Source organism: Gekko japonicus, unplaced genomic scaffold (assembly GCF_001447785.1).
Source record: "Gekko japonicus isolate JY-2015 unplaced genomic scaffold, Gekko_japonicus_V1.1 scaffold150, whole genome shotgun sequence".
NCBI classification, from domain to species: Eukaryota; Metazoa; Chordata; class Lepidosauria; order Squamata; family Gekkonidae; genus Gekko; species Gekko japonicus.
Genome location: NW_015160839.1, coordinates 230,051 through 244,759, shown reverse-complemented (window position 1 = coordinate 244,759; position 14,709 = coordinate 230,051). Strand labels below are relative to the sequence as shown.

General features: G+C 43.3%; 1 protein-coding gene across 1 annotated transcript in view; it reads left to right on the top strand.

The window, feature by feature from the left end:
- The window catches only part of MYO5C (myosin VC), an 81,521-nt gene that overhangs the window by 59,930 nt on the left and 6,882 nt on the right, over window positions 1–14,709 (top strand). The window contains 7 exon segments of the mRNA XM_015418804.1: window positions 2,606–2,669; window positions 2,879–3,047; window positions 5,144–5,231; window positions 7,198–7,296; window positions 8,032–8,186; window positions 12,687–12,776; window positions 13,363–13,513. Coding sequence (XP_015274290.1) covers window positions 2,606–2,669; window positions 2,879–3,047; window positions 5,144–5,231; window positions 7,198–7,296; window positions 8,032–8,186; window positions 12,687–12,776; window positions 13,363–13,513 — 816 coding nt within the window.

Here is a 14,709-nt window from a genome sequence, read left to right as displayed (position 1 = left end):
AGCTGGATAAACTCCCCGTCGGCTGCGAAATGTGTGCGATTTAAAGATATATGTTGTCCTCCCTTACCCCTATCATTGTGAATACATGAGTAACTGTAAATCGCTCAGAGCCAGCAGCTCTGCAAGGATAGAGCGATTAATAAATCGAAAGATTAAAATAAAATAAAAATTAATATATATATATAATATATATAAACATAATATATATATATATATATTAAAAAAGAAAGAAAAACAATAGTATAACCTCCCCCCAAATCAAATAAATAAATAAATGTTCAGGTATCTCAAAACTTTAAAATAAACACTGGAAAGCCTCAAGAGCTCTAACAAGCCTCTGGAGTTTTCTCGCCACTCCCTCATCCATACTTTTGCTCGAGTAGATATCCAAGGGAGGAGAGGGAGAAACACTATATTGGGTTAAATCTTAAAAAAAAAAACCTGATTGCCTTGGAAGCACAAAAGTTTTACATAGTATCCCCAATCCTCCTTGTTTTCCAGTTAAGGGAAGATGCTGTTCAAACAATGTAAAAAAAAAAACCTGATTGCCTTGGAAGCACAAAAGCTTTACATAGTATCCCCAATTTTCCTTGTTTTCCAGTTAAGGGAAGATGCTGTTCAAACAAATTACAAAGATGATCTGACTCCAATGGTAACAAGAGAAAGAAATTTTACTTACAAAAATAGGATCACATCTTACATGACACATTCATATAGGTACATTTAACTTATTGAGAGCAGATTAACTACAAAAAGGTTAACTTGCTGCAGTGCCAGCCCAGGTAAGAGAGAGGAGAAGAAGAAGAAGAAGAGTCCTATATAAGATGAAAAACAGAAGGCAAGCAAGGGCCAGAGAGGCTCAACATCTAACTGAGAGGGGTGGGGCCAACCACGAAGTGTACCTAAGTAAGAGATAATACTCTTAACTCTTCTCTTCCCAAATCCTCTTTATGCAGTTACAATATTTAACAGATTGAAGCTACAAAGAGGTGATAGAAGCGACTTACTAGAGATAAAAAGAAAATAAGGAGGATAAATGCAAAAGAAAGGGGGGGGACAAAAAAAGGAAAAGAATAAGGTTAAAATTGGCAGCCTCTAAGCAGAGCACAGCCTACAGACATCCTACATTGTCGAACCAGAACCTCCATAAACTGTGGCACGTTACCATTTGGAAAGGCATATGATGCTTTTAGAGGTTATCTTTTGAGAGAGAGAATAAAGGTTCTAGGATCCTTAAGAGAATGGGGCCTCCTGTGTTGACTGCTATTGGAATAAGATGAAATGGGCAAAAGGAAAAATAAACCGTTACAACAAAAGATGTTAAAGTATTGTAAGGTATATATATGTTTTCATTTATTGTCTTTCTCTTCCTTTCCTCTGCTGTATACATACATATATTGTGCATTTTATATGTTCAATGCATGGTGTAAATTCCTGTGACCTACAACTAAAGTAAGTGTGAAAGGTCTGTGGCTCAGTGGCAGAGGAACCTCCTTTGCGCACAGACAATTTCAGTCCCTGGCATCTCTAATTTCAATCCCCAGGATCTCAGGTAGCAGTGTTGGGGGATACCCTTCTCTTCTTCAGACCATGGAGAAACAGTCTGAGTAGAGAGTATAGATGGACAATTCAGTGTGACTTAGTTTATGACACATTTCTTATATTCAGACATAAAGCTTTGGTTTATATCATTGTGATTGAACCTGTTTATTCTCGTATGGACTAATGAAAACTTGAGGACATGTATTCTCTGCCCATAATATGGAGCGAATTCATTCTCATGAAGGACAACTTCTAGGTGGCTTGTCTATATTATAAATCTTTGTAATGATGAGAACATGGATACTGCTAATGTTTTTATAGGTACCCACTGTAAGTCATTTGGGAGGGGCTATGGCCTAGTGGAAGAGCCTCTGTTTTGCATGCAGAAGGTCCCAGGTTCAGTCCCCAACATCTCCAGTTAAACAGACCCAGCAGCAGGTGATGTGAAAGACCTCTGCCTGACACCCTGGACAGCTGCTGCCAGTCTGAGTAGGCAATACTGACCTTGTTGTGCCAGTGGTCTGTTTCAGTATGAGGCAGCTTCAGAGGCGTTTTTGAAGTCTAGTAAAACTATTCTCTTTGTTAGTAGAAAAGAGCAAAAGTCCAGTAGCACCTTAAAGACTAACAAGATTTGTGGCAGGGTATGAGCTTTCATGCCAGGAGCTGTGGTGGCTCAAGTGGTTAAGACGCTGAACTGCAGGCTGTGGAAGGTCAGTAGTTCAGCAGTTCGAGACCCAGGTGCCGCATGACAGAGTGAGCTCCCATCTCTAGTTCCAGCTCCTGCCAACCTAGCAGTTCGAAAGCAAGAAATTGCCAGTAGATAAATAGGTACCACTTTGGTGGGAAGGTAACAGTGTTCCGTGCGCCTTGGTGTTTAGTCATGCCGGCCACATGACCACGGAAACGTCTTCGGACAGCGCTGGCTCTTCGGCTTTGAAACGGAGATGAGCACCGCAACCCTAGAGTCGGACTCGACTGGCTTTCGAGTAAGGGAACCTTTAGCTTTACTTTATGAGCTTTCATAAGTCACTGCTCACTTCTTCACTTCTCCTTATTATTCAAGATAAAATGGAAGAAATGGCTGATCGGTTACATCATAACTTGGATGAAGAAGGAACACGGAGAAAGTAAGCAGATCATCTGTCTACAGTCTTTTGCCTCAAAGGGAACAGAGGTCTGAAATGGATATATGTTGGCAGTTCGATAAGGGATTACCACATATGTCTGTCTGATATGCTAAGGGTGAACAGAAAGACAGTGTGAAAATGTGGATTGTTTTATGACAGTAGTTTCACTTTATGCACGGAAAAATTATAAACGTTTCTGCTTTTCTTAGAGTACTACAAGTGCAAAATGAAATATACACAAAGGAGAAACAGAAGCTGATATTCACAGATGAAGACTTCCTAATGACAAAGGATCGCACGGAGAAGCGGCATGAAACGGAGCAGGAAGCCAAGAGCAAAATGTGGCAGGATGAAGCCTATCTTATCATGGAAAACACGGTGAGGAGTGGAAACGCTCTTGGTAATCATTTATTTAAATATTGCTAAAGACTAAATAAACATAGCAGATTTTACCTAATAGCATCCAAGTGTGTGTGTGGATTTGGATTGGTGCCATAATGGTATTAGGGAAGAAAGAATATAGTCCTGACCTCTCATGTCACCCCACCAGAAGCTACTGTTTCTTCTGTAGAAGAATATAACAGCTAGTATATGGACAGGACTGGTTCAAGGTAATTTGTCACCCCAAGCATGGTACACCTGTTACCTCCTCCCACTTGCTGCTGCCCAGGTCTAAGCTGAGCCCCTGTGAGCCAGTTTGGTGTAGTGTTTAAGAGCGGCGGACTCTAATCTGGAGAACCAGATTTGATTCCCCACTTCTCCACATGCAGCCAGCTGGGTGACCTTGGGTCGGTCACAGTTCTCTCAGAGCTCTCTCAGCCCCACCTACCTCACAGAGGGTCTGTGGTGGGGGAAAGGAAGGAGATTGTAAACTGCTCTGAGACTCCGAGTGACGGGTGGGGTATAAATCTGATTCTTCCTCCTCTTCTTCTTCTTGTACTTCATTTATACCCTGCCTTTCTCCTTAGTGGGGACCCAAAAGCAGCTTACATTGTTCTCCTCTCCCCCATTTTAATCCTCACAACAACCCCGGTGAGGTAGGCTAGACTTAAACTGGCCTACATTCTCCCAGCAACATTCCATAGCAGAGTCAGGATTTGAACCTGTGCCTCCTAGATCCTAACCCAGCACTCTTAACCACTACGCCATCCTGGTTCTCAGCACAGGAACTCTGCTTCGACCTGGCCAATAGCGATATGAGTTCAGGAGCTGGAACCTGATGCCACCCTGGTTCTCACCACAGGAGCTCAGCTTCGACCTGGCCAACAGCGATATGAGTTCAGGAGCTGGAACCTGTCATCTCCCAGGCCAGTGAACCCTGAGAGCACGCTGAGTCCTCTGAAATGCATGCGTCAGCCACCCCCGTTGTGCTGCCCCAACCAGTCACTTGAGAAGCTTAGTTGAAGAATCAGTTTTGTAAATGCAGATTCAGATATCTGTATGTTTTCCTTTGCAGACCAGTAGTGTTGTACATATTAGATTCTGTGTCAAAAATTAAGTCAAATGAGGAGGAAGTTCTTGTATTTTATTGTAATGAAATATGGAAAACAGTTAGGCCAAAGGACCCATCAAAACTGACTGCTTTCTTCTCAGCCTAATCAGGAAAAATGCCTCAATTAATAGGAAAACAATTAGACCAAATAGTTAACCAAAAATTGACAACTTTCTTCTTTTTCTTCTTCATCTTCTTCTTGAGCATATTCTGAACATATTCAGGAAATACATGATATTTTATACATGGACTGACATCATCAAGAAAACAATATTCAAACAGCATAATTGGTTACAAAAGACTGAATCATGAACATTGTACCTATTATGTTGTCTGCTAACAATATCAGACCTACAAGAGGAAAGCCTTCTATATAACAGGCCTTTCTAACACCCTAATAAAATATTACTTAAAGAATAAATCTATAAAAACCAGAGAAATATGAATATGAACAATCAAGAAGGAAAAACCTATATATGAAAATCTTTATATTCCCATTCATACTACAGTAGTGATTCTGGAGTGGAAAGGGGACAAGGTGACGACACCTATCTTTGCAGGATTCTGATTTTATATTATTGAGGATAAAATGCACAAGTTGGGCGTACATTTCAGCAGATCTGTATCCAACCTGGTTTATTAATAGAACAGTGAAGGGCAAGGAGTTTGAGCAAAATACAGTACACAGTCAGTTAAAACTACACAATCAGACCACAAAGGATCCTCTTAATGCCTCATAGCAGTGTTTGCCAGGAAGCATTCAGTTGCAGCATTGCTCCAAATCTCAATTTTTCTGTCTCAAGTGTAAGTAACAAGGTCATTTCCCTGAGGCATCTATTTTGGCCAGCAATAAACCAAAATTTTTACTCCTCACCTAGGAATTGACTTAGGTGACATCATAGAAGGAGGACAAAGTCCTGTAACGCGCAAAGCCTTTTCTGTCCACATCCTTTGTTGGTTAAATCTTTACTGAATGTTGCAGGATTTAGAGGAAGAGCTGGATAAGAAGGACAGGCTGATAAAGAAACTTCAGGATCAGATCAGGACCCTCAGAAAGTGTGTAGAAAAAGGTGAGAGCGTTGGTGTTTTTTCCCCAGTACACAGTTTGCTTTAAAACAGTTGGGTGTGGTGGACCACAATGGAAATCAAGTGGAAAGTCAAACCAATGTGTACATAATTACAGGGATTCTCGGGGGCAAGTTCATCCAGCTAGGTTGTTTGGCTGTTGGAATTCAGTCAGAACAAAGAACACTATCCACCATCGCAGACTTACCTCCTTCCTTCCTTCCTTCCTTCCTTCGCATAGTGAATTAGTACAGTCAACAAAATGGAAACGTTCAACTAACAATACTTTACGATTGTAGAAGTCTGGAACCAAGCAGAAGGAACTGAAGCACTGCAAAAGTATTAATACGACACGGGCAAATATTAGATAATAGGATCCTACTTACAGTAAGTTATACTCAGCAGTATAGACCACAGTCCCTCATAATTTATCCAAGTACGTTTGTAAACCATTCGTTCAGTGCAACCCTAATGCTGGCTCTTTTGCAAAGTAGGATGTGCTAATTGGGACCCATCCTCGGCAACTAGGGTCATTACCCTAAAGATCTCCTGGAATTTCAACTAATCTCCAGACTACAGAGATCAGTTCCTCTGGAGAAAATGGCTGCTTTGGAGGGTGGACTCTGTGGCAGGAGGCCCTGCTGAGGTCCCTCTCCGCTTCAGACCCCTTTCTCCTCAGGCTCTACTCCCAAATCTCCAGGAATTTCCCAACCCACAGCTGGCAACTCTATCAGCAACGCATGTTTCCTTCCCCTCCCTCTTTTTCTCTCTAGACGACATTCTCCCCTCCCTCCATTTGTGGGCACAAAATGTGGTTTTGCATTTCACAAGGTGGCTCCCTTGAGAGCCAGTTTGGTGTAGTGGTTACGAGCGCGGACTATAATCTGGGAGAACCGGGTTTGATTCCCCACTCCTCCACTTGCAGCTGCTGGATGACCTTGGGCAAGCCATAGTTCTGTCAGAGCTGTCCTTGAAAGAGCAGTTCTTGAAAGAGCTCTCTCAGCCCCACCTACCTCACAGGGTGTCTGTTGTGGGGAGGGGAAGGGAAGGAGACTCCGAGTGAAAGGCAGGGTATAAATCCAACCTCCTCCTCCTCTTCTTCTCCTCCTCCTCCTCCTCCTCCTTGTGGAATGGCCTGCATGAGGAGGTCAGGAAGGCTCCCAACCTTCTGTCCTTCCACAAACTATGTAAACCAGAATTGTTCACGAGGTCCTTCCTGTAAAGGCAATAGGACTATATCACATCAGAATGGTTCAGGAAGATGCTTTTTACAAAAAATGAGATTGCAGACTAGACCCTCTGTCCACAGTAATGCATTATCTGTTGGCTGTACATATTGTCCTGCTCTCACCACATTGTCTTCTAGTCAGGTAACGCCATTTTCTGCATTGTGTGACGTCTGCTACTTTTTTGCTGTGTTTAAAATGTTTGTAATCCAAGGCCAATTACATTGCTTATTAGAAGCCACATCCTATTGATTGCATTGATTTACACTGTGTAATCCACCTTGAGTCTCAGTAAGAAAGGTGGACAATAAAGAAAGTAAATAAATAAATAAAACAGTGCCTAGCATAGTTAACCCTAAGTTCCATAATAACTAAGGTTTATAAACCACTTTTAAGTCATAGTTGTGGTTTCTGGTTTACAGAAGAACCATAGTTAACATGTGCCTAGACGTTACATTAAACTGAGGTTAGCGTTAACTTCAGAGGAGAGAGGGCAACGTACTGGAGGCTGGCTACTTATTTGCAAATTATACAGTGTAGGAATCCAGTGTTTTATCTGCAACAGACCCTTTGTGGTGACCAAAATGCCTTTAAGATGCCACAGTGGAACTGATGGCTTTTGTTCCAAAGCTTAGCGGGCCATGGTTATTGCACTTGGTGTAGAAGTTCTGTAAGATGCCATGCCACAATTTGAGATTTTTAAAAAAACTTTCTAAGGCAAAGTATGTTTTCCCTTGTTTCACAGACAATGAAGTGCCCATCCCAACTATTCAAAAGGAGTACATTGGAATGTTGCAGTACCAAAAGGAAGATGAAGCAAAAATAGTTCAGAATCTGATTCTCGGTACTTCAGTAACACTTTGCATTTCAGCTAAGTATAAATCATAAGAAAGACCAAAATAGTCCATGCAAGTTGTGGGGTTGTGATCGGTTTTAATGGTTTCCCCCCACATATCTCCTGTCTGTCATTTCCAGCTTTGTTCTTCACAAGACTAGAGTATCTTTGTCTAAAACTGATTGCTTCGGAAGAGATGTGAAAATGCAACTCATGTCTCTTTCTTTCCCTCAATTTCCATGATTTATGGAAGCACTCCTGAAGATAAAAAACTTGGAATGCTTCACTGTCCTGACCTTCCTTTTCCTTCTCAGATCTGCAGATTCTGTAAGTTACTCTCTCTGAAGCACTGGCAGAACTTATGCCAAATTAACCTGATGCCACTTTTCCTCTTCATTACATTGAAATAATTTTGTGCATGAACGGTCATCCCAAACCACCCCCAAGATGGTGTTGCCTGTTCAAAGACCCTGAAATAGGATAGAAAGAATGCATTGGGTCTGTTCTGCATTCTTTTGCCTCCATCCTTGCCACTGTGGTGATCCCATCCATCTATCACCCCCCTCCTTCCCCATGTATTATTTTCTTGCATCTGTAACACCATAACATCTGCATGCCTCCTTTCTTTCTCTGAACCACTGGAACCACAAACTATACTGCGTTTCCTTAAAAGCTCACTAGGCGTCAAGATTACTTTTGTGTTCAATAAATAATAAATACCCTTTGATTCTTGGATTCATGCAGATCTGAAACCCCGTGGAGTGGTAGTAAATATGATACCGGGGCTCCCAGCTCATATCCTTTTCATGTGTGTGAGATATGCAGATTATCTGAATGATGATGGAATGCTGAAATCCTTCATGAATATGGCAATCAATGGTATCAAACAAGTAATTAAGGTAGGGATGTTTTGTTTACTTTTGGCTTTCTTTCATGCATTTCACAGCTGAACACAGGGACAATGCTCACAGCATTCCTATTTTCAGTGCCAAGAATCACTGCCTGAATTCCCCCCCCCCAGCATCGCACATTATTGAAGGCTTTCCCCCCATCTGCTTTATACCTCTGCCATCTACGACAGTGGTTCTCAACCTCTTGTATCTTACATCCCACCAATCGCTCTGTCAAAGAACCTGGGTCCCACCATGATAGAAACTAAAAGGCCATTTTCTTTGAGAAAGACCTCTATATGTTTACAGGCATTCTGTTTTATTTATACATTTATTTATACATGTAAATTATACATTTACAACAGTCCTGTGAGGTAGGGTAGCCTGAGAGTGTGTGACTGATATTGATATGATTGATACAATCAGAATATTAAAGGGGCTGTTGGACAGTGTTATAGCAAGAGGAGGAGGAGATTGGATTTATACCCCACCCTTCACTACCCAAAGGAGTCTCAGAGTGGCTTTCAATCTCCTTTCCCTTCCCCTCCCCACAACAGACACCCTGTCTCTCTCGAGAACTGCCCTTGAGAGAACTGCCCTGAAAGCATTTATGACTGACCCAAGGTCACACCAGCAGCCGCATATGGAGGAGTGGGGAATCAAACTTGGTTCTCCCAGATTAGAGTCTGCACTCCTAACCACTACACCAAACAATTAAGAGTGCTACTGCTTGATTGGAAGTTCAGGTCTTACAATAAAGCAGTAGTCTGTTTCAGCCTTGTATCTTAGGGCTAGTTCTGTGACTTTGTCCCATGCAAAGTTGTGGAAACTCCTCTTACTTGCAGAATATTCCATCTATTATCGAGCAGCAAGCTGCAGCAAAAGAAAGGGCATACAAGTTCTTTGTATTCTCACATATATTGGCTTTCTGAATGAAGAAATTCTAGAAATTATCCCATGACTACTAAACATTACAAATCAGATGGATCTTTTAATCCTGGGTTTACAACACAGCTGAATTAGGAGTTTTGCATATGAAGCTGTAAAGCTAGAAGAAACTATTAAAGCTGAGCACATTTCATAGCCAACACTTGGAAAATTAATGCATGGCCTTCCTGGCTGTTCATATAACCTGAATTCCTGCCTCAAATGCATTCTTCCCCAGCCTGACATTTCTCCCTTAACCCAATGCCACTAAAACCTTCCTAGTACTGTTGGTATTGCTTTGCCACTAAGTCTGAGTTGGGTAGTTGGTATTTCATTTGGAGGTTATTACTTTTATAAGTGCTGTATTGAAACAATGTTTAAATCATTAATATCATTTGGGACAGAGCAAAGTAAAAAAATGGTATTTATTAAGCTTTTATGTAAGAAGTTTGAGTCCCTTCTGTATGTATGCCAGAGTAGATAAAAGCAGTCTTAAAAACTGAAAAGCATAAAACCAAAATAAAGTCATACATTATCAAATGAAAACTCCTAGTAAGTTCCAAATTTGCTTAACCCTCCCCCATTGAAGCACTGGAGATGGCTTCAAATCTCAGAGATTTCCTCTGTGAAGAGAACTCCAGTGTCCACTCCAGAAGAAAAAGTACTGCAAGTACTGTCTATTGATCATTGGGTAAAATGGTTGCACACATTCCTTTCCCGCACATACCCATTTGCCCCAGTCCAGCTGAGGATCATATGGGCGTGAAAACAGTTCTCTCCCATCTGAAACCACTCACACAAATCAGTGCTGCACGTGCAACTCTTCTCCCTAATCCAGTTGCTGAGGCAGTGCAGACAGAGCCCTTTTCCAAAAGTGGTCATCAAACTGATCAGCTGTTCAGAAAAGATCATCTGAGCCAATGTGGTGTAGTGGTTAAGAGTGTCAGACTAGTATCTGGGAGACCCAAGTTTGAATCCCTGCTTGTGCCATGGAAGCTTGCTGGGTGACCTTGGGCCGCTTACGTTCTCTCAGCAAAACCTGCCTCACAGGGTTATTGGGGGGATAAAGTGGAGGAGAGGAGAATGACGTAAGCCGCTTTGGGTCCCCACTGGGGAGAAAGGCAGGATATAAATGAATTAATAATAACCGTGTGAGCTGCATTAGCCCCCCTTAGGTTGCATGACTGTTAGGAGAGGATTCTGTTAAGAACATAAGAGAAGCCATGATGGATCAGGCCAGTGGTCCATCCAGTCTAACACTCTGTGTCACACAGCGCCAAATCCCAGGTGCCATCAGGAGGTCCACCAGCCAGGCCACAACTCCACGAGCCCTCCCACTGTTGCCCCCAAGCACCTAGAGTACAGAGCATCACTGCCCCAGACAGAGTGTTCCGTCAATACCTTGTGGCCAATAGCTGCTGATGGACCTCTGCTCCATATGTGTATCCAGTCCCCTCTTGAAGCTGTCCATGCTTGTAGCCACCACCATGTGTTAATTACTCTTTGGGTGAAGAAGTATGTCCTTTTATCTTTTCCAAGCCTACTGCTCATTAATTTTTCACAGCTAAAGCATTTAAACATGCATTCAGTACAACACACTGAAAGGCCATGGCCAACTGGAGTTTCAGAGCATGTGAACACTGAGGCTTATCCCATGTGACGAGCACAGGAAGAAGAACAGGAATTGGTGGTAAATGCAGAATCACCTACCCTGGCCCATGGCAGGAGATCAGCCGGCCTGGGGATGGTGAAAAGAATTCTGTCTGTGGAACAGCAAATCACTAGCCAACAGCCTGCAAACAAAATCCATCCTTTACTAGAGCATTTTCCCCAGGATCTTTTCCCCAAAGGCCTCAGAGACAGAGACAAAGGAGTCTGCCAGGTGATAGGTGACTGGTTTATGGTTTGTATGATAATCAACCAGTCATCTGGCATTTCCCTCCTTTGGTTCTGCTGGCACATTGCTGGGTGCAGGCCCATTTTTCATTTTCGTGGCTTCTGTGCAGTCCCACATGGAACTGTGATGTAGTAGGCCAACTACTGGGAGGAGCTAGGGAGCTCAAAAGAAATTTCTAGTATCCCAAGCGTGCTAGGCCTCCCATAGCACAGTGCTCTTCCAGCCCAAAAGTCACATGATATGGGAGGAGCCAGCACTCTCCCCTCAGTTCTCTTTTCGCCACCACAAAGAGAGGACGGGCTTTCAGCGAGCTCTCTTGAGCATGAGGGGAAAATTGTCTTACCTCAGGCTGCCTTTTTACTGCCTTTATTCTGCCATGGCCTTCTTCAAGAAATGTCTGTCGGGCCCCGGGGTGGCCCCAGGCCCTGGAGGAACACTAGCCGTGCTTGCAGAGGAGTCAGGAGAGAAGCGAGGGTCTCAGATGTGGAAGAAGCCTGGAGTTCCGTCACTACCAGAGCCTTCTTCCTCGGGGTCAACAGCCGATCCAACCTGTCTCTCTGAGCACCCAAGCCAGTCGCCACCGACATCCTCCCCGACTCTCGTCTGCTTCCCTCCTTTTATCCTCCTTCCCCGGCCCTGTGACACCTCCCCTTTCTCCTCTAGTGATGTCATTGCTCCTTCAGCATGCCAATCACCTCAGCCGCTTTCTCTATGGGGCATCACCCTGGTCCCTCCCCCCTGGGTTTCCCTGTGATTCCCCTCCTGAGCCGGGATGTGTGTGGGCGCAGTCACTTCCGGTGAAGCCGCGAGAGTGGACGCCAGCTGCCGCGGCGTCTCCTCCTTCCGTTCTCTGGTAAAGTCACGCTTCTCCAGCTGAGACTGAGTGCACCTGCCTCGCATCTCCCACTGATGGCACAGGCCGGTTTCGGGCTTCCTCTCTGGTGACATCCCCGTCTCCTTCCCCAACACTCTTCTCTGGGGCTCCCAATCTCTCGGGGGGAACGGGGGTGGCAGCCATGGGGATTCCAGGCGCCCGTCCTCGGCTTCCCCAGTGCCGGGGTGGTCTCTGGCGTTGTTGTGGTTCTTGGCGTCCCAGGAACCCATGCCGTGGTGCACCTCGTCCTCTGAGGCACGCCGTGTGTCCGGCGTGGGTTGCACCAGTCCCGCCGCCGCGGCCTCGGAGGCCGCAGAGGAGCCCACAGTGGGACAATGTCCAGAGTGTGGTGCCAAGATGGCTCAATTGGATGATCACTCCTCCTGCATTTTATGTCTTGGGGAATCTCCTCTCTCTCTCTTTTTCTTTCACTGTCAAGTCACAACCAATTTACGGCGACCCGGTGGGGTTTTCAAGTCTAGGGACATTCAGAGGTGGTTTGCCATTGCCTGCCTTTGCACAGTGACTCTGGTATTCCTTGGAGGTCTCCCATCCAAATACTGACCAGGGCTGACCCTGCTTAGCTTCCGAGATCTGATTAAATCGGGCTAGCCCGGGCTGTCCAGATTAGGACAGAACACTTTCCTAGAACCTCTAGGAGAACTTTTTTCTCAGGACGCTTCAGACATTACATCTGCCCTAACAGAACATGTAACGATACCCTTCATTTGCAATTGCATATTTAGCTGTGTTCTAAATAATTTGTATGCATAAACAAAATATAACTTAGACATGTTGTCTCATGATTTAGGAACATGTTGAAGATTTTGAGATGATGTCCTTCTGGCTCTCAAACACATGCCACTTCCTTAATTGTCTGAAACAATACAGTGGGGAAGAGGTAAGACTCGTTTAATATTCCCGTATAAAAGAGCTGAATGGCACAGTGGTCTTTAAATCATACGTATTGAGAACCCTATCCAGATGGGCCGACAGTAGGAAATGCATCAGCTTGGACCTTGTCTAAAATAATCACAGTCATTGGGGGGGATGATTTTTGCAACAAACCCCCCCCCCCCTGCAAGAAACTATCAATTCTCCCTCCATGCTATTCCCCATCCCACTGAATCAGCATTTCAGGAGCTTGGCAGAAATCCCACATACAGTCTTGTGCCCATGGAACTTCTAGGCAGGATTGAAGCCATCAGATCTTGAGATTCAAGATAATGCTTTGCATAATAAATTGAATGTTTTCCATTGAAAGTATGTTAGGCTGCCTTCGTAGTGCACTGATATTCTGATAGTGTTAAGTAGAAAATACACATGCAAATACTTGTTGTGACCTCACCTTCTAAAATCCCCTCTGTTGTTCTGAGTATACATGTGCATCGGTACTAATCTAGTTAAGTGTGTAATAGTTTAAAGCCTTAAATTTATTTATGGTATTCGAAGCCTCACATTTATAAGTATACAATACTGACTTCCAGGAATTCATGAAATACAATAGCCCACAACAGAATAAGAACAACCTGAAGCATTTTGATCTGTCGGAATACAGGCAGGTGCTTAGTGACTTGGCCATTCGTATCTATCATCAGTTTATTATTGTAATGGAGAACAACATTCAGCCAATGATAGGTAAGAAGACCATTAGTGAAGATGCATGTGCTGCTTCTTTCCTGTTTAACATCTTCTTTGCTGTTTAGATAAACCTTGTACAACATGGCCACAAAGCTGTAAGAGCATTAATCTTCTTCTTGTCCCTTTGTGTATCTGTGAAAGATTTGTTTATATCTGCACTTGTATTCTTAGCTGTGTGTGTAAAATAGGCTAAAAATGGTCTGTTGCCTGTGACCCAGCCATTTGGTAGAACTGATATAAGGTTATGGAATGTGCATTAAAATTCTAACTTCTCGAGAGGGGAATTCTGTGCGGGAAATCTTTGCCAATAAGATAACCTATGCTATGGAAACAGATATGGGGTCTTTGGTTGTCTACATTGCCCAGTTCTCCCCATCAAACTAGAGTGGTGGGACTTTTCATCCTGTGTGAGTGAGAAGTGGAGCCTCAGGTTTGGTTTACACCTGTCAGGGAATGAGGTGTTAGAATATTAAACTGGTAGAATGGAGTGTATCACTTCAGAATGCAGGTGATGGATTCCAGCTTTTCATTCTCTTTACTACATTGGTCAACTGACCTATTTCAATAATGCAATACTGTCATTAAAACAAATAGCTTATAGCATTTGTATATGTTTTGTCAACAAAATTCCTTTACCATCCAGGATCTACTCCTAATGGCTATGTTTAAACACACACACACACTTTCAGTAACATATAAATTGTCCCTTGCCAAAAAAAAAAAAAAAAAACCCAGAAAAAAAAAAAAAAAAAAAAGCCAGATCTTCTACAGAACAGCATGATACAATAGCCAAAAGCAGACCAATTATTTCACCTCTCCTTTGCGGTAATTATAGAAGAACAATACATGGGCTATAGTCACTTTTAACCTGTACTACAAGGATAAAAACAATCGTTAAAGGAATTTGCTTGTAGTGGAGTTTTGGGAAGCAAGGGAACATTCAAAACAGAAAACTAAAAGAGCAGGGAGGAAGCTCTTGCTGCCGTTTTTGCATTCTGTGACGGCTTTCTGTTTGCAAGAAGCCTTTTCACATATGGGAGCATTCCAAAAATGGGAGATCCCCTTATCCTCCACCCACAGTCTGAAGGGGTGCAGTCCTTTCTACCCCCACAGTGTTTTACCATTTTATTCCCACCTCATTCAAATATGCATGTGAGTCAGGTCTCAGCTTAGGGCTGCCAGCCCCCCCCCCC